Source organism: Pelodiscus sinensis, unplaced genomic scaffold (assembly GCF_049634645.1).
Source record: "Pelodiscus sinensis isolate JC-2024 unplaced genomic scaffold, ASM4963464v1 ctg34, whole genome shotgun sequence".
Taxonomy (NCBI): Eukaryota; Metazoa; Chordata; order Testudines; family Trionychidae; genus Pelodiscus; species Pelodiscus sinensis.
Window position 1 is genome coordinate 6325805 of NW_027465849.1, and position 24130 is coordinate 6349934.

Here is a 24130-nt window from a genome sequence, read left to right on the forward strand (position 1 = left end):
GATGGATGGATAAATGGGGCATATGGGGATGGATGGATGGATGGATGGGGCATATGGAGATGGATGGATGGATGGATGCATGGGGTACATGAGTGTTTATGGGAAGGTTCTAATGGGTGGAGGACGGAGGGTGGATGCGGGATCTGCCTGGACAGACCGGGGCATGGGGGAGGGGGGGAAGAGAGGGGCTGGCTCAGGGGCGGGTGACTAACCACGGCGGGGGCGGGGCAGGCGCGGAGGCAGCGGGAGGGAGGGACGGGAAGGGGTTAACTGCCCTGGGATCCCCCCCCCCTCCGGGCTGTACAGGGACAGTGGGTGCGGCCCCGACAGCCCCCGCCCCCTGGCCCGGGCGGCTCCGTGCGCTGAGCTCCCAGACCGGAGGCAGGGCGCAGGGTGCTGGCCTGGCGGCGGGATTCCAGGGGCCGGCAGGGGTGTGCGGGGAGCCGGCGGCGGCGGGGCGGGGAGGGGCGGTGTCGGCCGAGGAGTGCCGGGAGCCGAGGAGATATCAGGAGCCGGCCGGGGAGCCGTGGGGCCGAGGGTCTGTCCTGGGAGGGGCGGGTCCGAGGGACCGAGCGAGGCGTGCGGGGAGCCGCGGGTGGGGGGCCGGCCGGGCGCGGGGATGAGCCCGCTGTGGGGCCGGGCGCAGGCGGCCGGCAGGCGCTGAGGCGGGCGCCCATCCCCGTGGCGTTGGGGCGCGCGTGGCTGGATGAGGCCGCTCGGCTTGTGAGCGGGCCGGGGGCAGCGGAGGGAGGGGCGAGGCCTCCGCCGACCCGCGCGCGGGGATCCCCCGCCGGGCTCGCGGCCGCGTCCCCGCGCCCACCCCCCCCCGCGGCCGGCCGCGATGTCGGCCGAGGTGCGGCTGCGGCAGCTGGAGGCGCTGGCGCTGGACCGGCGCGTCGTGGGGCTGGAGACGCTGCTGGACCTGCTGGTCTGCGTGTGCCACGAGCTGGGCACCTCGCCCCTGGCCCGCGAGAAGCACATCGCGGAGTTCCTGCGCTGGGGTGAGTCCGCCGCCCCGGCCGCGCCCTCTCTCGGACACCTGGCTCCCCCCTGGGCTGTGCTCCCTGCCCCGGGGACCTGGCTCCCCCTGCCCCTCTCCCTGGACACCCAGGTCCCCCGGCTGTGCCCCCATCCTCATCCCAGGCACCTGGGTACCACCCTGGCTGTCCCTCCTCCCTGGGCTCCCCTGGGCCCGCCCCTCACCCCGGACACCTGGTCCCCGCCCGCACCATGGACACCTGGATTTCACCCTCGCCGTACCCCTTCCCCACGTCCCAGACCCCCCCTCGGCTCCCCCTGGACACGTGGGCCGCTCCCTGGCCATGCCCCCCACCCCCTGGACACTGGGGTCCCTCCCCAGGAAAGCCAGAACAGCTGCCAGGGGTGGTCCTGGTGATGCCAGGGTGGCGCCCTGGCCAGGGGGCGTACCGGGGGGGACGCAGCTTGGAGGGGTGATGACGGGCAATGGGTGAGCGGGGGGACGCCTGGCAGCTGCGGAGGGGGGCAGCTGGCAGGTGCTTGGGGGAGCAGCGGGGGTCTCACGTGGTTGGCATCTTCTGTGGTATCTCCTCAAAGCCCCATCAGGGCCTGGCACAGGGTGGGGGGAATGGGGGCTCGCCCTGCATCCCTGCCCCTTCGCCCTGGCACAGCAGGCCCTGCAGGGGGCGAATGGCTCGTGGACGGGGGGGGGCTCTCCCGCTGCCGGGGAGCAAGGGGCCTGTATCAAGTCCCTCCCCAGAGATATTGGCGCCCAGCACCCCATGATGTGGGGGGCTGAGCTGGCCCCATCAGGTCTGGTTTGGCCTGGTAGGGGGCACCCCATAGTGGATCTGAGCTCACTTGGGGGACTGGGTTGGGGGGAGGGAATTCTGGGCCCTGCCACTTGTGCGGTGCCCCCGGGTCAGGAGCTCTGAGTCCAGGCCTCTCTCAGGTCCCGTGTTCGAGGCTTCCAGTGGGTGGAGAGGGGGTTGCCAGGCCAACGACACTGGCTGGTGCTGAAGGCTCCAGGAGGGCTGCTAGGCCTAGTGGTTAGAGCGAAGGGGGGGGCTGGGAGCTAGGACTCCTAGGTTCTATCCACAGCTCTAGGAGGGCTGCAGGGCCGAGTGGTTAGAGCAATGGGGGGGCTGGGAGCTAGGACTCCTAGGTTCTATCCTCAGCTCTAGGAGGGCCACAGGGCCTAGTGGTTAGAGCGAAGAGGGGCTGGGAGCTAGGATTCTGGGATTCTGTCCCCAGCTCCAGGAGGGCTGCAGGGCCTAGGAGTTAGAGCGATGGGGGGGGGGGGGGCTGGGAGCTAGGACTCTGGGGTTCTATCCCCAGCTCCAGGAGGGCTGCAGGGCCTAGTGGTTAGAGCGATGGGGGGACTGAGAGCTAGGACTTTGGAGTTCTATCCCCAGCTCTAGGAGGGCTACAGGGCCTAGTGGTTAGAGTGATGGGGGGGGCTGGGAGCTAGGACTCTGGGGTTCTATCCCCAGCTCTAGGAGGGCTACAGGGCCTAGTGGTTAGAGCGATGGGGGGGGCTGGGAGCTAGGACTCTGGGGTTCTATCCCCAGCTCCAGGAGGGCTACAGGGCCTAGTGGTTAGAGCAAAGTGGGTTGGGAAGCCAGGATTCTGCTCTAGTCCCTTCCGGTCTCTGTGGCTCACTTTCCCTCTGGGTAGGGTGAGGACGGTTCATTACTAAGGTTGGCACCTCTCAGGCCTGGTGTGTGTGGGGGGGACTAGTAGGAGTTAGGACCCTGGGGTGCACTTCCTTGGCGGGAGGGGGGAAGATGCTTGGGGGTGCCCTCCACCCCCACTCCCTGCCCCTCCTTGGCTGCTCCTGGCGGGCAGAGGCCAGGCAGCCTCGGGCGGCCGCTCCAAGCAGCGGCCTGCAGCAGGTGCCAGGTGGGTCTGTGACCAAGGGCTCTGCCAACAGGACTGTGCTATGGGCAGAGGGGATGGCTGAGCCCACCGGGCAGCAGCTGAGCTAAGCCAGGAGAGGGGCTGGGAGCCAGGATTCCTGGCTTCTCTTTCTCAGCTCTGGAGGGCAGTGGGGGCTAGTGGTTAGAGCGGGAGGGGGGTCTGGGAGCCAGGAGGGGAGCATGGCAGCAGCCGGGTGAAGTTGAGCATCAGGTTGGTGTGCCCCAGGAAGGCTGGAGCTGGCTGCTGCGTTCTCCCAGCCCCTTGCAGCTCTGGGGGCCCCTGGCTTTCCCCTCTGTGCAAGGGGGTGATGTGGAGACCAGAGGGTCCACGTGACAACAGAGTCCAGGAGCCCTGGACATGTGTCCTCCCGGCCAGCCGACCCCTCCTCCTCCCAGGCTGAGACTAGATCCCAGGGCCCTGCGCTCCCCACCTTAGCTACACCCAGCAGGGAGCAGGCAGGCCAAGGGTCACAGGTGGAGCTGGGGTGTGGGGGGGGGGGGTCCCAGGGCTGGGTTAGAGGTAACATGGGCGTTGTCTTCAGAAGTGGGAAAGACCCATAGCTCAGGGGCAGCCCCCTGCCATCCCAGCCCTGGGCTCCCCCAACTCTGCCACTGCCCCTCACTCCCCTGCCAGCCCAGCCCTGGGCTCCCCCCAACTCTGCCACTGCCCCTCACTCCCCTGCCGAACGTGCAGAGCTCCCTCCAAACTGACCCCAAAGTTTTGTGAAGTTGCAAGTCCAGCTTCTCACGCTCCCCATCTCCCTGCCCCCCCCCCCCAACTCTCTCTTGTGGTCCTCACTGGCTCCTTCTCCCCTGCCCCTTCCTTGTGTTGGGAACCTACAAGCAGAAGTCTCCCCCCCTCCCCCGTGCCCGCCGGTCCCCCTCCCCCCCGTGTCCCCTCCCTGCCAGGCCTGGTACATTCCAGACCCCTGCTAGCATCACACAGCTGCTATTGTTCAGCCTCCAGGGAGCCGCATGGGACAGGCATGCCAGCTGTCTGGGGAGGGACCTGCCTGGACAGAGCCCAGCCCTGTCCGGGGCTGGCATGCTGGCCAGACGGCGCTGCGGTCCGGGGCCTGGGGCAGCTGAGAGAGCTGGGAGAAGGCGCAGGCTGTACCCAGAGGCTAGACTTCAAAGCCCCCACGACATTATCCTGCGTGGATGGTCTCGGGCATGGACCAGGGCGGGGAGCCAGGACTCCCGGGTTCTATTCCTGGCCCTGTGGCTCGGGTGATGCCCTTCCCTGCTTTGTGACTCAGTTTCCTGTTTGTCGGGTGGTGCTGGTGACACTAAATTGACTTTTTGAGACAGTGGCCCGGTGCTCAGCCAGGGGGCGCTAAGGAATTGAAATTGCAGCCACCTCTGGGGTGGGGCGCAGCAGCGGTGAGACAGCCGCCCAGCACGAGAGAAGGCGGAAGGGGGTTATTGGGCACGGATGCCCTGGGGAGCTGGTCACTGGCTCCTGGACGGTGAGGAGAGAAGGGAGCTGAATGGCCCCAGGCTGAGCTCCCCTCACTGCTAGGGGGAGACCTTGTGGGGCTGATCGGAAGGGCAGGGAGCCACCAAACCCCTTCCGCCAGCCATGCCCCTTCCCCCGCCAGGTAGGGCCTCACTCAATCATGATCTGGCTATTCTACCCCGGGGTGGTGGGTTCCCTTCCGAGCCACTGGGCAGGGGGGCTGGTCCCAGGTGTTGCTGATGGGCCACCACTTTGGGGAATCTCTCAGCTCCGGGGGTCCCAGTTGGGCACTGCTTTGGGGAAGTTCGCAGAGCCGGGGATCCCAGTAGGGCACTGCTTTGGGGAAGTTCGCAGCGCCGGGGGTCCCAGTAGGGCACTGCTTTGGGGAAGTTCGCAGCGCTGGCGGGTACCAGTAGGGCCCTGCTTTGGGGAAGTTCGCAGCACCGGGGTCCCAGTAGGGCACTGCTTTGGGGAAGTTCGCAGCGCCGGGGGGTCCCAGTAGGGCACTGCTTTTGGGAAGTTCGCAGTGCCGGGGGTCCCAGTAGGGCACTGCTTTGGGGAAGTTCACCACGCCGGGGGTCCCAGTAGGGCACTGCTTTGGGGAAGTTCGCAGCACCGGGGGTCCCAGTAGGGCACTGCTTTGGGGAAGTTCGCAGCGGCGAGGGTCCCAGTAGGGCACTGCTTTGGGGAAGTTCGCAGCGCTGGGGGTCCCAGTAGGGCACTGCTTTGGGGAAGTTCGCAGCGCTGAGGGTCCCAGTAGGGCACTGCTTTGGGGAAGTTCGCAGCGCTGGTGGGTACCAGTAGGGCCCTGCTTTGGGGAAGTTCGCAGCGCCGAGGGTCCCGTAGGGCACTGCTTTGGGGAAGTTCGCAGCGCCGGGGGTCCCAGTAGGGCACTGCTTTGGGGAAGTTCGCAGCGCCGGGGGTCCCAGTAGGGCACTGCTTTGGGGAAGTTCGCAGCGCCGGGGGTCCCAGTAGGGCACTGCTTTGGGGAAGTTCGCAGCGCTGGGGGTCCCAGTAGGGCACTGCTTTGGGGAAGTTCGCAGAGCCGGGGGTCCCAGTAGGGCACTGCTTTGGGGAAGTTCGCAGCGCCGGGGGTCCCAGTAGGGCCCTGCTTTGGGGAAGTTCGCAGCGCCGGGGGTCCCAGTAGGGCACTGCTTTGGGGAAGTTCGCAGCGCCGGGGGTCCCAGTAGGGCCCTGCTTTGGGGAAGTTCACCGCGCCGGGGGTCCCAGTAGGGCACTGCTTTGGGGAAGTTCGCAGCGCCGGGGGTCCCAGTAGGGCACTGTTTTGGGGAAGTTCGCAGCGCCGAGGGTCCCAGTAGGGCACTGCTTTGGGGAAGTTCGCAGCGCCGGGGGTCCCAGTAGGGCACTGCTTTGGGGAAGTTCACAACGCCGAGGGTCCCAGTAGGGCACTGCTTTGGGGAAGTTCGCAGCGCTGGCGGGTACCAGTAGGGCCCTGCTTTGGGGAAGTTCGCAGCGCCGAGGGTCCCAGTAGGGCACTGCTTTGGGGAAGTTCGCAGCGCCGGGGGTCCCAGTAGGGCACTGCTTTGGGGAAGTTCGCAGCGCCGGGGGTCCCAGTAGGGCACTGTTTTGGGGAAGTTCGCAGCGCCGGGGGTCCCAGTAGGGCACTGCTTTGGGGAAGTTCGCAGCGCCGGGGGTCCCAGTAGGGCACTGCTTTGGGGAAGTTCGCAGCGCCGGGGGTCCCAGTAGGGCACTGCTTTGGGGAAGTTTGCAGCGCCGGGGGTCCCAGTAGGGCACTGCTTTGGGGAAGTTCGCACAGCCGGGGGTCCCAGTAGGGCCCTGCTTTGGGGAAGTTCGCAGCGCCGGGGGTCCCAGTAGGGCACTGCTTTGGGGAAGTTCGCAGCGCCGGGGGTCCCAGTAGGGCACTGCTTTGGGGAAGTTCGCAGCGCTGGCGGGTACCAGTAGGGCCCTGCTTTGGGGAAGTTCGCAGCGCCGAGGGTCCCAGTAGGGCACTGCTTTGGGGAAGTTCGCAGCGCTGGGGGTCCCAGTAGGGCACTGTTTTGGGGAAGTTCGCAGCGCCGGGGGTCCCAGTAGGGCACTGCTTTGGGGAAGTTCGCAGCGCCGGGGGTCCCAGTAGGGCACTGCTTTGGGGAAGTTCGCAGCGCCGGGGGTCCCAGTAGGGCTCTGCTTTGGGGAAGTTTGCAGCGCCGGGGGTCCCAGTAGGGCACTGCTTTGGGGAAGTTTGCAGAGCCGGGGGTCCCAGTAGGGCACTGTTTTGGGGAAGTTCGCAGCGCCGGGGGTCCCAGTAGGGCCCTGCTTTGGGGAAGTTCGCAGCGCCGGGGGTCCCAGTAGGGCACTGCTTTGGGGAAGTTTGCAGCGCCGGGGGTCCCAGTAGGGCACTGCTTTGGGGAAGTTTGCAGCACCGGGGGTCCCAGTAGGGCACTGCTTTGGGGAAGTTTGCAGAGCCGGGGGTCCCAGTAGGGCACTGCTTTGGGGAAGTTCGCAGCGCCGGGGGTCCCAGTAGGGCCCTGCTTTGGGGAAGTTCGCAGCGCCGGGGGTCCCAGTAGGGCACTGCTTTGGGGAAGTTCGCAGCGCCGGGGGTCCCAGTAGGGCACTGCTTTGGGGAAGTTCGCAGCGCCGGGGGTCCCAGTAGGGCACTGCTTTGGGGAAGTTCGCAGCGCTGGGGGTCCCTGTAGGGCACTGCTTTGGGGAAGTTCGCAGCGCCGGGGGTCCCAGTAGGGCACTGCTGCCAGGCAGTTCACAGCACCAGAGCCGGATGCCCCTCCCCATGCCGGGTCCCGGCGTGAAAAGGCTGCGTTTTGGCAGCGGCCCCTGGCTGCTCCGCCAGGCCCGCTGGATCCGCTCCTTTTGTGGAGAAGCCGAGCTGGCATCGCCGCCCCTGCCCCCCAGGCCCGGCCTGGGCCGTGCTGCCGCAGGAGGGTTTGTTGTCTGCACGCTGGGAGTTTGTGCAATGCCATAAAAGGACAGCTGCTCTGGCCACGGCCCCCGCCCCCCTCGCTCTGCGCGGGGATCTCACTGCAGGCTAAACACCGGCCCAGGCCCGGCTGCAGAGCCCAGCGCAGGAGAGCAGGAGCCAGCCCCCCCTCCAGTGACCCTAATCTTGGAACAATCACCTGCCCCCACCGCAGAATCCTTTACCTCCCCCACAGCGCCCCCTGCTGGGACTGGCCAGGGCTGGTGTAGATGGGGTCTCCCCTGACAGACAGCCCCTGCCTGCTCTGCTCCCCACAGCGCCCCCCGCTGGACTGGCCAGGGCTGGGGTAGATGGGGTCTCCCCTGACAGACAGCCCCTGCCTGCTCTGCTCCCCACAGCGCCCCCTGCTGGACTGGCCAGGGCTGGTGTAGATGGGGTCTCCCCTGACAGACAGCCCCTGCCTGCTCTGCTCCCCACAGTGCCCCCTGCTGGACTGGCCAGGGCTGGTGTAGATGGGGTCTCCCCTGACAGACAGCCCCTGCCTGCTCTGCTCCCCACAGCGCCCCCTGCTGGACTGGCCAGGGCTGCTGTAGATGGGGTCTCCCCTGACAGACAGCCCCTGCCTGCTCTGCTCCCCACAGCGCCCCCTGCTGGACTGGCCAGGGCTGGTGTAGATGGGGTCTCCCCTGACAGACAGCCCCTGCCTGCTCTGCTCCCCACAGCGCCCCCTGCTGGACTGGCCAGGGCTGGGGTAGATGGGGTCTCCCCTGACAGACAGCCCCTGCCTGCTCTGCTCCCCACAGCGCCCCCTGCTGGACTGGCCAGGGCTGGGGTAGATGGGGTCTCCCCTGACAGACAGCCCCTGCCTGCTCTGCTCCCCACAGCGCCCCCTGCTGGGGGAGGCTGGAACTGGAGTAGCCGGGAGCTCCCTCCACAGCCAGCTCCTGCCCCACTCCCCCCAGCGCCCCCTGCTGGGAGAGGCTGGTGTGGATTTCTCTCCATTTCCCCAGGGAAGGAAGGAAGGAATGAGGACGGGCCATGAAGTAAATTCATTGATGCCAATTAATAAATTCTTGTAGATGTATAAAGCTCCAGAACAGTAGGGCTCAGTGGTTAAAGTGGGGTGGGGCTGGAGGGGAGGGGCTGGGAGCCAGGACTCCTGGGTCCTGTCTGAGTGTGGGGAGGGGACTGGGGTGTAACCAGAGCTGATCAGGCTGCCCTGGATGGCCCCCAGCTGGTCCCCTGCCCCCCTTCTGCAGGGCTGGTCACCCGGCGTCCGTGTGATCCCGGCTGCCTGGGGGAGGAGCCTGGTGAGCTCCGGTAGGGGCCGGGGAAGGATGCAGGGGGACAGCTGGGGTGGACTGGGGGGCTGGGAGTTGGGGGGCTGGTAGGCACTAGTGGAGAAAGGCAAACTGGAGAGACCAGGGTGCACTAATGAGGGTGGGGATCTGGGGGGGACTAGATGGCGTGGGGGTAGCTGGAGTTGGGAGGGCCGGGGTTGACTCAGGGTGCTGTGGGGGCTGGGGTGTGCTAGCAAGGTGGGGAGATGGAGGGCTAGGGTGCACTACCAGGCATGGGAGCCAGGGAGCACTAGCAGGGGCAGGAGGCGAGCACCGGGGCGCAGAGGGGGAGCCAGGGACTGAGCGCACTAGTGGGGGGGAGCCGGGGACCGGGGTCACTAGCAGGGGGGGAGCCGGGGACTGGGGTCACTAGCAGGGGGAGAGCCGGGGACTGGGATCACTAGCAGGGGGGGAACTGGGGACTGGGATCATTAGCGGGGGGGAGCCGGGGACTGGGATCACTAACAGGGGGGGAGCCGGGGACTGGGATCACTAGCAGGGGGGGAGCCAGGGACTGGGGTCACTAGCAGGGGGGGAGCCAGGGACTGGGGTCACTAGCAGGGGGAGAGCCGGGGACTGGGATCACTAGCAGGGGGGGAACTGGGGACTGGGATCATTAGCGGGGGGGAGCCGGGGACTGGGATCACTAACGGGGGGGAGCCGGGGACTGGGATCACTAGCAGGGGGGGAGCCAGGGACTGGGGTCACTAGCAGGGGGGGAGCCAGGGACTGGGGTCACTAGCAGGGGGGGAACCGGGGACTGGGGTCACTAGCAGGGGGGGAGCCAGGGACTGGGGTCACTAGCAGGGGGGGAGCCAGGGACTGGGGTCACTAGCGGGGGGGAGCCGGGGACTGGGGTCACTAGCAGGGGGGGAACCGGGGACTGGGGTCACTAGCGGGGGGGAGCCGGGGACTGGGGTCACTAGCGGGGGGGGAACCGGGGACTGGGATCACTAGCGGGGGGGAACCGGGGACTGGGGTCACTAGCAGGGGGGGAACCGGGGACTGGGATCACTAGCAGGGGGGGAACCGGGGACTGGGGTCACTAGCAGGGGGGGAGCCAGGGACTGGGGTCACTAGCAGGGGGGGAACCGGGGACTGGGGTCACTAGCAGGGGGGGAGCCAGGGACTGGGGTCACTAGCAGGGGGGGAGCCAGGGACTGGGATCACTAGCAGGGGGGGAACCGGGGACTGGGGTCACTAGCAGGGGAGGAGCCGGGAACAGGCAGCTCACCCCAGGCCCTAGCTTGTATATGGAACATTTCAGCGCAGGAATTTCCCCGCCCAGGCCCGGCTGGAATCTGAGAATCGCAGTGAGCCCAGATTCCCAACCCCGCCAGGGCCCGAAATAGGAGCTGGGGGGGGCCGGTCAGCACGCCCAGCCTCACTGAGGCAGGGGCTGAAGTGTCCAAAAATAGCCCCACGTCTTAACCAAAGCGTTACTGGCCAGTGTTCTCCCAGCGCCTGGCCCCGGCAGCGGGCAGCCCTTGGTGGGTAGGACAGGGCCTGGCATGCTGGGGCCTTGACCCTGCAAGCAGGCATGGCAGAAATCAATTAATCTTTCTGGGGGGGGCACAGGGAGGTGCTGCCCCAGAGACTAGAACCGGAGTCCTGGCTCCCAGCCCCCCCCCCCCCCGTTCTAATCACTAGACCCCTCATTCCTTTCAGTGCTGGGGAAAGAACCCCCACCTCCTGGCTCCCAGTTCCCCCCTGCTCTAACCACTGGACTCCACTCCCCTCCCAGAGCTGGGGAAGGGACCCCCACTTCCCTTGCTCTAACCACTAGACTCGTTTGCTTTCTCTAAAGCGAGTGGGTCGGACCCAGCACCCTTCTGGCTCGCGTGTCACCTTGCCAGGGGCTGGAGCTGGCACGGCTCAGTTTTTCCATGAGCTGTTTTCATCGTCTCGCTAGGAAGCTGCAGCTGGTGGAGTGTTTTGGGGTGTGGCGGGGAGGCACGCTGTGGGGGTGGGGCGGTGTGGCAGGGAGGTTGGCTGTGGGGAGGGGTGGCGTGGCAGGGAGGTTGGCTGTGGGGGGGTGGCGTGGCAGGGAGGTACGCTGTGGGGGGGTGGCGTGGCAGGGAGGTACGCTGTGGGGGGTGGGGTGGCGTGGCAGGGAGGTTGGCTGTGGGGGGGTGGCGTGGCAGGGAGGTACGCTGTGGGGGTGGGGTGGCATGGCAGGGAGGTTGGCTGTGGGGGTGTGATGGCGTGGCAGGGAGGTTGGCTGTGGGGGTGTGATGGCGTGGCAGGGAGGTTGGCTGTGGGGGTGTGGTGGCGTGGCAGGGAGGTTGGCTGTGGGGGTGTGATGGCGTGGCAGGGAGGTTGGCTGTGGGGGTGGGGTGGCGTGGCAGGGAGGTTGGCTGTGGGGGTGTGATGGCGTGGCAGGGAGGTTGGCTGTGGGGGTGTGGTGGCGTGGCAGGGAGGTTGGCTGTGGGGGGGGGGCGTGGCAGGGAGGTTGGCTGTGGAGGTGGAGTGGCGTGGCAGGGAGGTTGGCTGTGGGGGGGGTGGCGTGGCAGGGAGGTACGCTGTGGGGGTGGGGTGGCAGGGAGGCACGCTGTGTGGGTGGGGTGGGGTGGCAGGAACGCTGTGGGGGTGGGGTGGGGTGGGGTGGCAGGAATGCTGTGGGGGAGGGGTGGGGTGGCAGGAACGCTGTGGGGGTGGGGTGGCAGGCATGCTGTGGGGGTGGGGAGGGGTGGCAGGAACGCTGTGGGGGTGGGGTGGGGTGGGGTGGCAGGAATGCTGTGGGGGAGGGGTGGGGTGGCAGGAACGCTGTGGGGGTGGGGTGGCAGGCACGCTGTGGGGGTGGGGAGGGGTGGCAGGAACGCTGTGGGGGTGGGGTGGCAGGGAGGCATGCTGTGGGGGTGGGGCAATGTGGCAGGGAGGCACGCTGTGGGGGTGGGGTGGGGTGGCAGGAACGCTGTGGGGGAGGGGTGGGGTGGCAGGAACGCTGTGGGGGAGGGGTGGGGTGGCAGGGCCAGAACAGGGGCATTCAGGGTACCCAGGAAGGCAGAGAGGGGCCCAGGAGACGCCGGGAGACGTGGCTGGAGGCAGGCACTCTGGCCCGTGGCCGTCACCCTGAGCGTAGTGTGGCCCTGAGCTGGCCATGGGGCCATGCTGCTCCAGCTGGGGAGGGGGCTGACGGCAGGGTCTGACCCCTGGGCCAGCTGGGCACAGAACCCTCCTCCCCCAGATCGCCACTTTCACAAGTGACCGCGGACAGCTCTGATCTGGGGCCCCCACCCCCTGACGGGTCCGACCGCTGGCTGCCTTGCCCGGCTGGGCTGAGTTCTACCCCCCGGGGCAGTGCCCCAGAGGCTGACGGCTCCAGGCTGCGCCCCCTGCATGGGCGAGGCTGCCCAGTCGGCAGAGCCGGCATTGCCTGTGGGCCGGGCGTGGGTGCCGGACTCACCCCGCACTATGCCCGCCGGGCCCGGGTGTTTACATTCTCAGATATAAATAGACTGTCAGGACCTGCCCTGCCGGGCCAAAGGGGATGGATTTAGCTCTGGATCCTGCCAGGCTGCTGGCGCCCGCCCACGCCACCCCACCTCCTTGCTAGTTCCAAACGGCTGCAGCCGAAGGACGGCTTGGTGGAGAAGGTGGGCACCCGGGCTGGGGGCACCTTGGCCCGCAGAGCTCGCTTATTGTAAGGCAGCAGGGCCTGCCGGAGGGGAAGTCCACCCCAAACTGCCTGGGCCCAGGAGCCCCCAGGCAGGGCGTGGGCCGCTTCCGACGTGTGTGCAGGGCAGCAGCCTGGGCAGAGGCCAGAGTCCACTCCCGATGGGCCCTGGCTCACGTTCCATCCCTCCGTGCCCAGCTCACAGTACTGGGGGACTGGCAGCAGGCGGAATGGTTAGAGTTGGGGGGACTGGGAACTGGATGTCTGCCCTTCCCTTTCAAGCAGAGGATAGGAGTGGGGCCTAGTGGTTAGAGCACAGCGGTGGCTTCCTGGGTTCTACGCTGCCTAATGCTTAGAGAAAGGGGAGGGTGGAGTCCGCACGCCTGGGTTCTCTTCCTATCGCCTCTGGGTCCCTGACAACTCTCTCCCCCCGCCGGCTGTGGGGCACGGGTGGGGGGTTGGGCACAGCTCCTGTCCTGACCCTGACAGACAGCAAAGTCCCAGGCTTGGCCCCAGATGTCGCCCGTCCCCTGGCTTCCAGCTCCCTTCCCCTCCAGCCTCCCTTTAAGCTCCGGAAATCCAGCCGCATTGCGCTGAATGTGGGGGACATCGCGCTGTGTCTTTCCCCAGGTGGGGTAAAGGCACCGGTGGGGGCCCCGGTGAAGGGACGGCGCAGTGGGTTGTTCTTTGCCACAGTCCCCTGCCTCTAATTGCTTGCAGACAGGAATGTGGTGGGCGGGGGAGCCCAGCGACTCTCCCACCTGGGGGGGGTCTACGGAATGGAGCGCCAGTGTGAGCTGGCAGCAGTAGTTGGCTGTTATCCCCCCGGGGAAAGGGACACTGGTGCTGTGGGCGCATTTGCGCGTCACCCATATTCTCGCTGGCGCTTAGACGCTGCAGGGACGGGCGTGCCGCACAGGCCGGGAGATCCGCAGAGGTGGGGGAGCTGCCCGCCGAGAGCCGCTCCTGAGGGGCCGGTCGCAGACACGGAGCGAAGCTCTGAGCTGAGCCGAGCGCGAGCCAATATGGGATTTCACGCAGCTCGCAGCATGATGCCGGCCACAGGTGCGCCCTGCCGAGCAGCCAGCAGGTGATTTTCCTCCTGGGTTTGGCCCGGGTGCGACCGCTGCCGGGATCCTCGCTCCGGCGCCTGCCTGACAAATTGCTCGGGGAAGCGCCGTGAGGAGGATCAAAGCCTTAAAACACCTGCCTCACTGGGAGACACTCCGGGAGCAAACTCCCATGGCTCTGAGATCCAGTCCCAGACGCCCTGGGGATGGTCGATGAGGGACACTGTGTGGAGGTTGCTTGTCCCCCTCTCCAGGCCCGGGGCCTCGCCTCGTACCCACGCAGCTGAACCCACCCTCGTCTCTTCAGCAAGCAGGTGAAACTGCCCCCTCTTTCCCGAACGGGGCCAAAGCTCGTGCTTCCGAAGAGCCCTTTCTCACCGCAACCCCCCCAGCAAAAGGCAGCTGCCTAGAGTTGCCGGGTCTCCGGTATTCACCCGGACAGACCGGTATTTGCGGCTCCTGTCCAGTAAAAAATCCCAGAAAATACCGGACACGTACAATGTCCAGTATTCCCTGTTTCCCTCGGATGAAAACCTGGCGGGGACAATTTTCCCCTGCTGCGTCTGGCGAGGGTGGGGAAGTGAGGCGCGCGAGGCCATTTCAAGGCACAGAGCTTTTTTTTTTTTCTCTCGCAACATCTTTGGTCTCCCCCTTTTTTTTTTCTCAACAGAATTTTTCCCCTGGTATTTTTTTGGGGCGTGGGGTGTTCGGTATTTTTGGTTAAACCATCTGGCAACCCTGCAGCCGCTTCTGGGGTGGGGCGCGGCAGCTGTTTAAAGGGCTGCCCGCCGAGGATGCAGCGCAGTGGGGCAGAGAAGCGGTGGGGCGCAGTGTAAGGAGACTGTCGCTTTCGGCCAAGACTCTCATCGTCCGATTGGAAAACGTCGGGGGGCAGCCAGGGGGGGACGGTCATGGCTCCCAGGTCATGCCCACGCTCGGCCCGTCCGTCCCAGGGCAGGACTGTCCTTTCTCAGGGGTCCAATCCAGAGCGGCGACCCTCTCTTGGGGGGCCCGCTCTCACCTGGGGGGTCCACCCCTCCGCCTCCAGGACGGCGCCTCTCCGGGCCTTCAGCCGCCTGCCTCTGCCGTGAGCCCCCTCGGGGGGTCCGCTCCCTCTGGACCCCCGGGGCCTCCCGTCCCCGAGGGAATCGCGCCCCCCTGTTCTCTAGCCCAGAGCGACACTCAGCTAGAACAAAACAGGGGGGTTATTGAGCTTTGGATCCCTCGGGCCTGTAGTCCTGGGCCCTCAGCCTGCCCTGCAGCCAGCTGAGTCCTGCCTGCTCTGCGCTCAGTCCCCCCAAAAACACCCCCCAGTCTCCCAGCAGAGCCTCCAACCCCCCGCAACAGCCCCTCCCCCGTCCATGGTCTTCTCTCCAGGTAAGAGGGTCGCCTGGCCCCTCTTCTCCGCCTGCCTCCTCTGCCCAATGTTCTGCCCTCGCTGGGGTCAGCCGGGCCGGTCGCCGGGGTCCCCCTCTGCAGCCCCTTGTCTGTCGTCTGGCCAGAAGCCGCCGTGTCCTCTGAGCAGGGCCGGGGCACCAGGGGAGCAGACACCGGGGCTCCCGTTCTGGGCTGTTCTCAGAAAAAGCAAACTCCCCAGTTCTGTCCCATTAAACCGGTAACATCTGGGCATGGAGTGCCCTTCCCCCCGCATGCAGCCCCCCCCCCCCCCGAGCCCCCAAAACTCCCCACTTCTGTCCCATTAAACCGGGAAGATCTGGGTATTGAGTGCCCTTCCCCCCGCATGCAGCCCCCCCCCCCGAGCCCCCAAAACTCCCCACTTCTGTCCCATTAAACCGGTAACATCTGGGCATTGAGTGCCCTTCCCCCCGCATGCAGCCCCCCCCGAGCCCCCCAAAACTCCCCACTTCTGTCCTATTAAACCGGTAACATCTGGGCATTGAGTGCCCTTCCCCCCGCATGCAGCCCCCCCCGAGCCCCCCAAAACTCCCCACTTCTGTCCCATTAAACCGGTAACATCTGGGCATGGAGTGCCCTTCCCCCCGCATGCAGCCCCCCCGAACCCCCAAAACTCCCCACTTCTGTCCCATTAAACCGGTAACATCTGGGCATTGAGTGCCCTTCCCCCCGCATGCAGCCCCCCCCCGAACCCCCAAAACTCCCCAGTTCTGTCCCATTAAACCGGTAAGATCTGAGCATTTTGTGCCCTTCCCCCCGCATGCAGCCCCCCCCGAACCCCCAAAACTCCCCAGTTCTGTCCCATTAAACCGGTAAGATCTGAGCATTTTGTGCCCTTCCCCCCGCATGCAGCCCCCCCCGAACCCCCAAAACTCCCCAGTTCTGTCCCATTAAACCGGGAAGATCTGGGCATGGAGTGCCCTTCCCCCTGCATGCAGCCCCCCCCCCGAACCCCCAAAACTCCCCAGTTCTGTCCCATTAAACCGGTAACATCTGGGCATTGAGTGCCCTTCCCCCCGCATGCAGCCCCCCTCTGAACCCCCAAAACTCCCCAGTTCCTCACAGGGACTGTGCGAGCCTCAGTCGGGCCCCCTTGCAGCTCTGCTACCAGGCTCTGAGATCACAGGGCCGAGGCTGGCAGCTAGAGCCGACTCCAGCAGCTCGGCTGGGATAAAAGCATCCGGGATCCCTGGGTTCATGCATCAGCTGGGAGCCGGGCGCCCACGGGGGCCACTGCTCCCATGGAATAGCACCACTCAGCGTGTGGAATTCCTTTGTTTGGCCACTGCCGGAGCTGGGATACTGGAGCAGATGGAGTTTTGGGGTGTGGCAGGATCCTGGCCAAGACGGGATCCCTCACGTTGATATCCTGGTAGAGGCAGGATACTGGATTCAGTAGTTCTCGTGGTTGAGCCTGTCAACCTGTGGAACTCCTTGCCAGAGGATGTTGTGAAGACCAGGACTGTAACAGGGTTCAAAAAAGAGTTCCCGGAAGTTAAGTCCATCAATGGCGTGATGTAATGGGGATTTTGTCACCCTTGCGGTCCACTGTGCTCACTCTGGTTTTGCATTCACTGCTTTGGGGTACGGTGTGCAATTCCTACTGTCTTATGCTGCTCTGCAGTGGCTGTGTGTGCGTGCCTCAGTTTCCCTGGGCACTGGGCATGAGGAGTGGGAGGCCGGGCATGACAGCAGGATAACACCTTGGGCTTGGGAGCAGGACAAAGCAGGAGGCGGGGCTGCCTGGGGGCGGTGAGCAGTGGCTGGGGGTGTGAGTTAGTTTTTGGCTGTGGGGGGAGCAGGGAGCCTAGCTGGCCTGGGGGGCCGGGGCCCAGAGCTGGGGCTCTGGGCCCCCCTACCCCGAGATGGATTGTGCTGAATGCTCCTGGGTCCTGTAACAAGACGCCTGAGCTACGCAGTGTCCCAGTGAACCAATAAACCTGTTCTACTTGCCGGCTGACAGTTACGTCTGGCTGCGGATGGGGGTGCAGGGCTCCCCCTCCCCCAGGCCTCCTGCTCCCCCCAAAGACTGGAGTCCCAGCTGTCCCCAGCCACAGTGCCCCAGCCCCTCCAGGCACCCCCATTCTCCCCAGAATGTCCCTGAAGGGATGGCCGCAGCTCCCCCCAAGCAGGCCCAGCTGGGGTTCGCGGAGAGGGGGCAGAGTCGGAGTTAGGTGATGGGGGAGGGACCAGACACAAGGGGGTCCATAGCCACTCCACTTTAGGGGTCCTGCTTCCCCATGTGGAAGTTTCCCTGCCCCCGCCCCCACTGTATTGGGGGATGGGGTGTATAGGACCCACGGCTGTGGAGGGTGAGTGAGGGGGGCATAGGGCTAGCTGTGGGGGGATGGGGGATGCAGGACCAATGGTTGTGGGGGGGACAGGGCTGGCTGTAGGGGGCATGGGGTGTGGAGAACCCTTGTCTGGGGGTGGGTGGGTGGGTGAGGGGGGCACAGGATTGGCTGTGGGGGGGATGGGGTTGCGCAAGACCCATGGCTGGGGATAGGTGGGTCAGGGGGGCACAGGGCTCACTGTGGGGGGGGGGGCGATGGGGTGTGCAGGACCAATGGTTGTGGGCAGGGACAGGGCTGGCTGTATGGGGTGTGGAGAACCCATGGCTGGGGGAGGGGGAGGGGGGGCACAGGATTGGCTGTGGGGGGATGGGGTTGTGCAGGACCCATGGCTGGGGGTGGGTGGGTGAGGGGGGCACAGGGCTGGCTGTGGGGGGATGGGGTTGTGCAGGACCCATGGCTGGGGGTGGGTAGGTGAGGGGTGCACAGGGCTGGCTGTGGGGGGATGGGGTTGTGCAGGACCCATGGCTGGGGGTGGGTAGGTGAGGGGTGCACAGGGCTGGCTGTGGGGGGGTGGGGTTGTGCAGGACCCATGGCTGGGGGTGGGTAGGTGAGGGGTGCACAGGGCTGGCTGTGGGGGGGTGGGGTTGTGCAGGACCCATGGCTGGGGGTGGGTAGGTGAGGGGTGCACAGGGCTGGCTGTGGGGGGGTGGGGTTGTGCAGGACCCATGGCTGGGGGTGGGTAGGTGAGGGGTGCACAGGGCTCACTGTGGGGTGGGGGGTGCAGGAGCAATGGCCGTGGGGGGCAGATGGGGGGGGTCCTGCAAGTCCAATGGCGTCAGGGTCCTGAGTGTGAGCCCCCCGCTTCTGTCGGCAGCTTCACTGACCCCCTCCCCCTCCTGTGCCCCTCCAGCCGAGCCAGTGACCGCCCGGCTCAAGGAGCTGCAGCTGCAGCGGGATGACTTTGAGATCTTGAAGGTGATCGGGCGCGGCGCGTTCAGCGAGGTGAGCAGGGGCAAGCCGCTGGCACGGCCACGGAGCTGCCGGCACGCCAGGCCGCCGGATCAACGCCTCCCCGGGGCTGCAGAGGGAGCCCAGCCCCGGCCTTGTGGGTGTGTGGGGGGGGAGGAGAGGGGTGGTCTGTAGCTGCCATGGGTCCAACCCACTCAACAGAGTCCCTGCCCCAGGCCTCCCTGCTGCCACTGCCCAGCATGGTGCCCAGGCTGCCCCAGGAGCCTGGGCAGTGCTGGCGTTCTCCGTGCCCTAACTCGTCCAAGGGATCTAGAAACACGGTTTTGTGTCAAGACAACAAAGCTTTAAAAACCCCTTTGGGGCCAGGGAAAACGGGTTGTTTTCTTTGGAGCCTTTTTGAAGTTGAAAAGATGGAATGAAAGAAAAGGACAAGTGGGAATGAAAAATCAAATTGGCTGGCTTGGGAAATGGGGGAAAGGAGCCTTTTGATTTTCCCTCCCCCCCCCTGGAATGTTTGTTTTTATTTTTCTCCCCCCCCCCAAAACAATTGGGCAAAACTGATGTGCAGCATGTTCCTGGGGTAGAAAAATGTTGCCCAGCTCTAGCTGTCAGTACTACACAAAAGGAAGGGTTCCTGTCCCCACTGCACAACCTGTGGAACTCTCTGCTGGGGGATATTGTGAAGGCGAAGAGTATAGGCTTTGTCTACACTGGCAGGCTTTGTTGCCAAAAACATCTTTTGGTGACAAAACGGTGAGAGCATTGTACACACTACCATGCAACTTTTGTCGGGAAAAACACCCAGTTTTGGTGACAAAAAGCTTCTACCCCTGCAAGAGACTTTTGTCTTTCCCCTCCCTTTATTGTCAACAAAGAGCCAGCATGGATTCTGCTGTTTGTTTTGTCGAGAGACCTGGCTTCTACCAGTATCCCACCATGCCTGCCTTGATGGCTGTGCTCAGTGTTTTGTGGTCTCTGCTGCCCTGCAGGCCTGCACCCCCCCACCCCCTTTCAAAGCTCCAGGAAGTATCTGACAGCTGAGTGAGCTGCTCCATTTGGGAAACAAAGGAAGAGCAAATCATTGGAGCGCTTCTGCCCGGCTAGGGACACAGTGGCAGGCAGGCTGCTGCTGCAGGGAGGGGGGCTGGAGAGACGTCGGGGCTGCTTTGATGTTCCTCAGCCCAGGGAGCTCCCAGCACTACTCTTGATGCTGCTCCCGGCGGCTGAGGAGGCTGTGGGAGAACTCTGGGAGAATCCCAAGAAGCACAGGGATCAGCTCGGCTGTGCCACAGCACGGCCCTGTGGGATGCTTACCCACAATGCTTTGCTCTATTGTTGACAGAGTCAGGCTATTGGCTTAGCTGGGCTGTTGGCCTGCCCCTGTCTGGCTGCTGAGTCCAAGGGCCAGTCCTTCCCACTAGGTTTGCAGGTTCGATCCCTGTGTGCGCTGGTTTGGAGCCGGCCGAGTGCTGCAGAACCCAGCTGGGTGTCGTCTCTGCCCCGCTGCTTGGGCAGCATGTGACCAACGCAGGGCAACCCATGCCCCTGTGGCTGGTCGGGGGGGCCCTCCCCCCGTGCCCCACTTCATAAACTGGCACTGGCAGGTTGACCGGCTGGCTCCCTGCCCCCAGGGAGGTGGCACTGCAGCCCCCCAGCCCTGCACCCGCACCGTACCCTGGTCCCTAGACGCTGGCCTGGCTCTGTGAGCATCCCACTTTGGGCTCATGTTGCTGGTTATGCGGGGGTGGCAGGAGGCTGGCTCCGTTCCTGCTGGGCTGCACAGAGATACCCAGTTTGCCCCCCTCCCACACTGGGGTGTCTCAGTGGCGGCCATGTCCCCCTCTCCCCGCGGCAGGTGGCGGTGGTGAAGATGAAGCGGACGTCGCAGGTGTACGCCATGAAGATCATGAACAAATGGGACATGCTGAAGCGAGGGGAGGTGGGTCAGCGGCGTGACCTGGGGGGCAGAGTGCGTCGTGTGGGGGAGCTGGGGGCTAATCCCAAATGGGACCCAGGTGCTCTGAAGGTTTGGGTGGCCCCTCTCCAGGGCTGTTGCCCACCATTGCCACCAAGGTGGGAATGTTACCCACTGTTCCCCCATAGTGTGCCCCAGCTGTCACCCCCACCCTGCCCCCCACCATGGTACAGCCCAAATATCACCCCCCCACCCCTGTCCCCCACCATAGTATGGCCCAAATATCACTCCCCACCCCTGCCCCCCACCATGGTATAGCCCAAATTTCACACCCACTCTTGGCATGCCCCACCCCTGCTCCCCACCATGGTACAGCCCAGCTGTCACCCCCACCCCTGCCCCCCACCATGGAATAGCCCAAATATCACCCCACCCCTGCCCCCCAAAATGGTATAGCCCAAATGTCACACCCACTCTTGGCATGCCCCATCCCTGCCCCCCACCATGGTACAACCAGCTGTCACCTCCACCCTGCCCCCCACCATGGTACAGCCCAAATATCACCCCCCCCACCCCTGCCCTCCACCATGGTATGGCCCAAATGTCACACCCACCCTTGGCATGCCCCATCCCTGCCCCCCACCATGGTGCATCCCAGCTGTCACCCCCACCCCTGCCCCCCACCATGGTATAGCCCAAATGTCACACCCACCCTTGGCATGCTCCACCCCTGCCCCCCACCATGGTACAACCCAGCTGTCACCCCCACCCATGGCATGCCCCATCCCTGCCCCCCCCCATGGTACAACCCAGCTGTCACCCCCACCCATGGCATGTCTCACTCCTGCCCCCCCATGGTACGGCCCGTGGGCCCTGCTCTGCCCCCTGTGGCATGCCCCTGCCTGCCCTCGCCATCCCGGCGGCATGAGCAGACTCCCCAGGGGAGCAGGGAGGCGATTCCCCCGGGGACAGGGGGTGCAGGTCCCGCTGCAGGATCCTGGGTCCTGCTCGGGGGGCGCTGGCTCCGGAGAGATGCGGGCAAAGCGCTGGGGTTAGAAGCCCTGCCTGGCAGCCAGCAGCTCCGGGAGACTGGGGGGTCCCGTCCCTCGGTGCCAAGATGGGGCGCAGCCCTTGGGTCCTGGGCTCAGGCGAGCAGGGGCAGGCCTGGGGGCTGCAGCCAGACCCCCGCCGCCTGGACCCGTGGGCACAGCGTGAACCGGGGGCATCACGAACCCGAGGGGCGTGGGGGAGTCTCCGTCCCTGGCCCCCCCGCAGGCAAGGCTTGAGGGGGGGGTTCCAAAGGAATGAGTGTGGGGCAAGCCCCATCAGAGCCCTGCGTCCCCACCCACTGGACCTACCCACTTCCCATGGCCCTGGCCCCTCCCCGGGCATGGCCCTGTGGCATTGTGCCACCTGTCCATCTGTGGCATGGCCCTGTCCCCAGGGGCAGGTGAGGGGGCAGAGCAGCTGCCCCTAGCCGCACAGGGGGGTCCCAAGGAGCCCCCTCCAGCTGGCTCAGGGACTCTCCCTCGGGGCAGGCATCCTGTTTCCGGGAGGAGCGCGACGTGCTGGTGAACGGAGACAAGCGCTGGATCACACAGCTGCACTTCGCCTTCCAGGACGAGAACTACCTGGTGAGCCCAGGGGGCCGGGCACCGTGGGGGGCATGGAGCACGCAGGGGCTGGGCAGGGGACATGGACACTTGGGGGGGAGGACAGGGTGTCCTGGGCATGCTGGGGGGCAGAGTCACAGGGAACAAGGGGGCAGGGCAGGGGGCTGCAGTGGAGGGTGGGGGAGGAGGCAGGTGAGCATGGGGGCGGGGCAGGGGGCTGCAGTGGAGGGTGGGGGAGGGGGCAGGGGAACATGGGGGCGGGGCAGGGGGCTGCAGTGGAGGGTAGGGGAGGAGGCAGGGGAACATGGGGCAGGGCAGGGGGCTCCAGTGGAGGGTGGGGGAGGAGGCAGGGGAACATGGGGGCAGGGCAGGGGGCTGCAGTGGAGTGTAGGGGAGGGGCAGGGGAACATGGGGGCAGGGCAGGGGGCTCCAGTGGAGGGTGGGGGAGGAGGCAGGGGAACATGGGGGCAGGGCAGGGGACTCCAGTGGAGGGTGGGGGAGGAGGCAGGGGAACATGGGGGGCAGGGCAGGGGGCTGCAGTGGAGGGTAGGGGAGGGGGCAGGGGAACATGGGGGCGGGGCAGGGGGCTGCAGTGGAGGGTGGGGGAGGGGGCAGGGGAACATGGGGGCGGGGCAGGGGGCTGCAGTGGAGAGTGGGGGAGGGGGCAGGGGAACATGGGGGCGGGGCAGGGGGCTGCAGTGGAGGGTGGGGGAGGAGGCAGGGGAACATGGGGGCGGGGCAGGGGGCTGCAGTGGAGGGTGGGGGAGGAGGCAGGGGAACATGGGGGCGGGGCAGGGGGCTGCAGTGGAGGGTGGGGAAGGGGGCAGGTGAGCATGGGGGCGGGGCAGGGGGCTGCAGTGGAGGGGAGGGGAGGAGGCAGGGGAACATGGGGGCAGGGCAGGGGGCTGCAGTGGAGGGTGGGGGAGGAGGCAGGTGAGCATGGGGGCGGGGCAGGGGGCTGCAGTGGAGGGGAGGGGAGGAGGCAGGGGAACATGGGGGCAGGGCAGGGGGGCTGCAGTGGAGGGTGGGGGAGGAGGCAGGGGAACATGGGGGGCGGGGCAGGGGGCTGCAGTGGAGGGGTGGGAGAGGGGGCAGGGGAACATGGGGGCAGGGCAGGGGGCTGCAGTGGAGGGTGGGGAGGAGGCAGGGGAACATGGGGGCGGGGCAGGGGGCTGCAGTGGAGGGTGGGGGAGGAGGCAGGTGAGCATGGGGGCAGGGCAGGGGGCTGCAGTGGAGGGTGGGGGAGGAGGCAGGTGAGCATGGGGGCAGGGCAGGGGGCTGCAGTGGAGGGTGGGGGAGGAGGCAGGTGAGCATGGGGGCAGGGCAGGGGGCTGCAGTGGAGGGTGGGGGAGGAGGCAGGGGAACATGGGGGCAGGGCAGGGGGCTGCAGTGGAGGGTGGGGGAGGAGGCAGGGGAACATGGGGGCAGGGCAGGGGGCTGCAGTGGAGGGTGGGGGGAGGAGGCAGGGGAACATGGGGGCGGGGCAGGGGGCTGCAGTGGAGGGTGGGGGAGGAGGCAGGGGAACATGGGGGCAGGGCAGGGGGCTGCAGTGGAGGGTGGGGGAGGAGGCAGGGGAGCATGGGGGCAGGCCAGGGGAATGCAGGGGGGGCAAAGGGCACGCTGGGGGTTGGGCACTTCTGCCAGCCTTTCCTTACCCTGCCGTCTTCACAGACCATCTGCCTAGGGACGGGCCAGTCCAGACCCTATAGACCCGGCAGCCTGGGGTCTCCATAGGGGCCACCCTGGGGCACAGCCTCTCCAGGCATATAGGGATCTGGCCTCTATACGGGACACAGAGGGAAAGGGCCATTCTGGGTCCTATAGCCTGCGAAGGAGATGCACACGGGGGCACGTCTACACTAGCCCCCAGTGCGAACGAGGGAGGCTAACGCAGGCGTTCGACGTTGCAAATCAAGCCGGGGATTTAAAGATGCTCGATTTGCATCTTCCCGGCCGGTCGCCATTTCTGAAATGTACAAGTCCGGTCTGACTGCCCGTCCACACGCGCCGGGGCCCGGCCGCTCGGGTTAAAGCCCCGAGTTCGAACTTCCTTGCAGGGGGAATAGCCGGTAGTTCGAACGAGGGCTTTAATTTAGTGTAGACGTACCCCTCTAGACTCTGTGGTCTGGCATGTCTCTAGGGAACATCTCCCAGAGCTCCTGCCACCAGCCAGGACTCCTGGCTCTGGGGGGAAGTGCAGTGTATGGGTTAGAGCTAGGGCGGTGAGCCAGGGGCTGGGTTCCCTGCCTGGCTTGCGTGGGGGGGGGGGGGCATATCTAGTGTAGCTAATGCAGTGGGGGCCCGTCCTCCCGAGGGCTGCAGCCCCCCACGGCCCACACGGTCTCCCCTGCAGCGCTGAGGCCGGCTCTCTGCTCCCCGCAGTACCTGGTGATGGACTATTACGTGGGGGGCGACCTCCTGACGCTGCTGAGCAAGTTCGGGGACCGCATCCCGCTGGACATGGCCCGCTTCTACCTGGCCGAGATGGTGCTGGCCATCGACTCCATCCACCGCCTGGGCTACGTGCACAGGTCGGGCAGGGGGTGGGGGCTGGTAGACAGCCAGGGATCGGGGTCCCAGCTGGGGCCCCCTCCCCCCTGGCCCCTTACCCCATCCAGACCCCCGGCCCCTTGCCCCATCCAGACCCC

At 66.2% G+C, this 24130-nt stretch overlaps 1 protein-coding gene across 1 annotated transcript; it reads left to right on the top strand.

The window, feature by feature from the left end:
• Nucleotides 1–304: 304 nt before the first annotated feature.
• DMPK (DM1 protein kinase) lies at nt 305–24128 on the top strand (the record flags this gene model as incomplete). The annotated part of the gene is made up of 5 exons (XM_075915088.1): nt 305–1001; nt 17896–17987; nt 19810–19893; nt 21408–21503; nt 23865–24128. Coding segments are annotated over exons 1-5 (696 nt in total), but the record flags the coding sequence as incomplete, so codon positions are not given.
• Nucleotides 24129–24130: the final 2 nt, after the last annotated feature.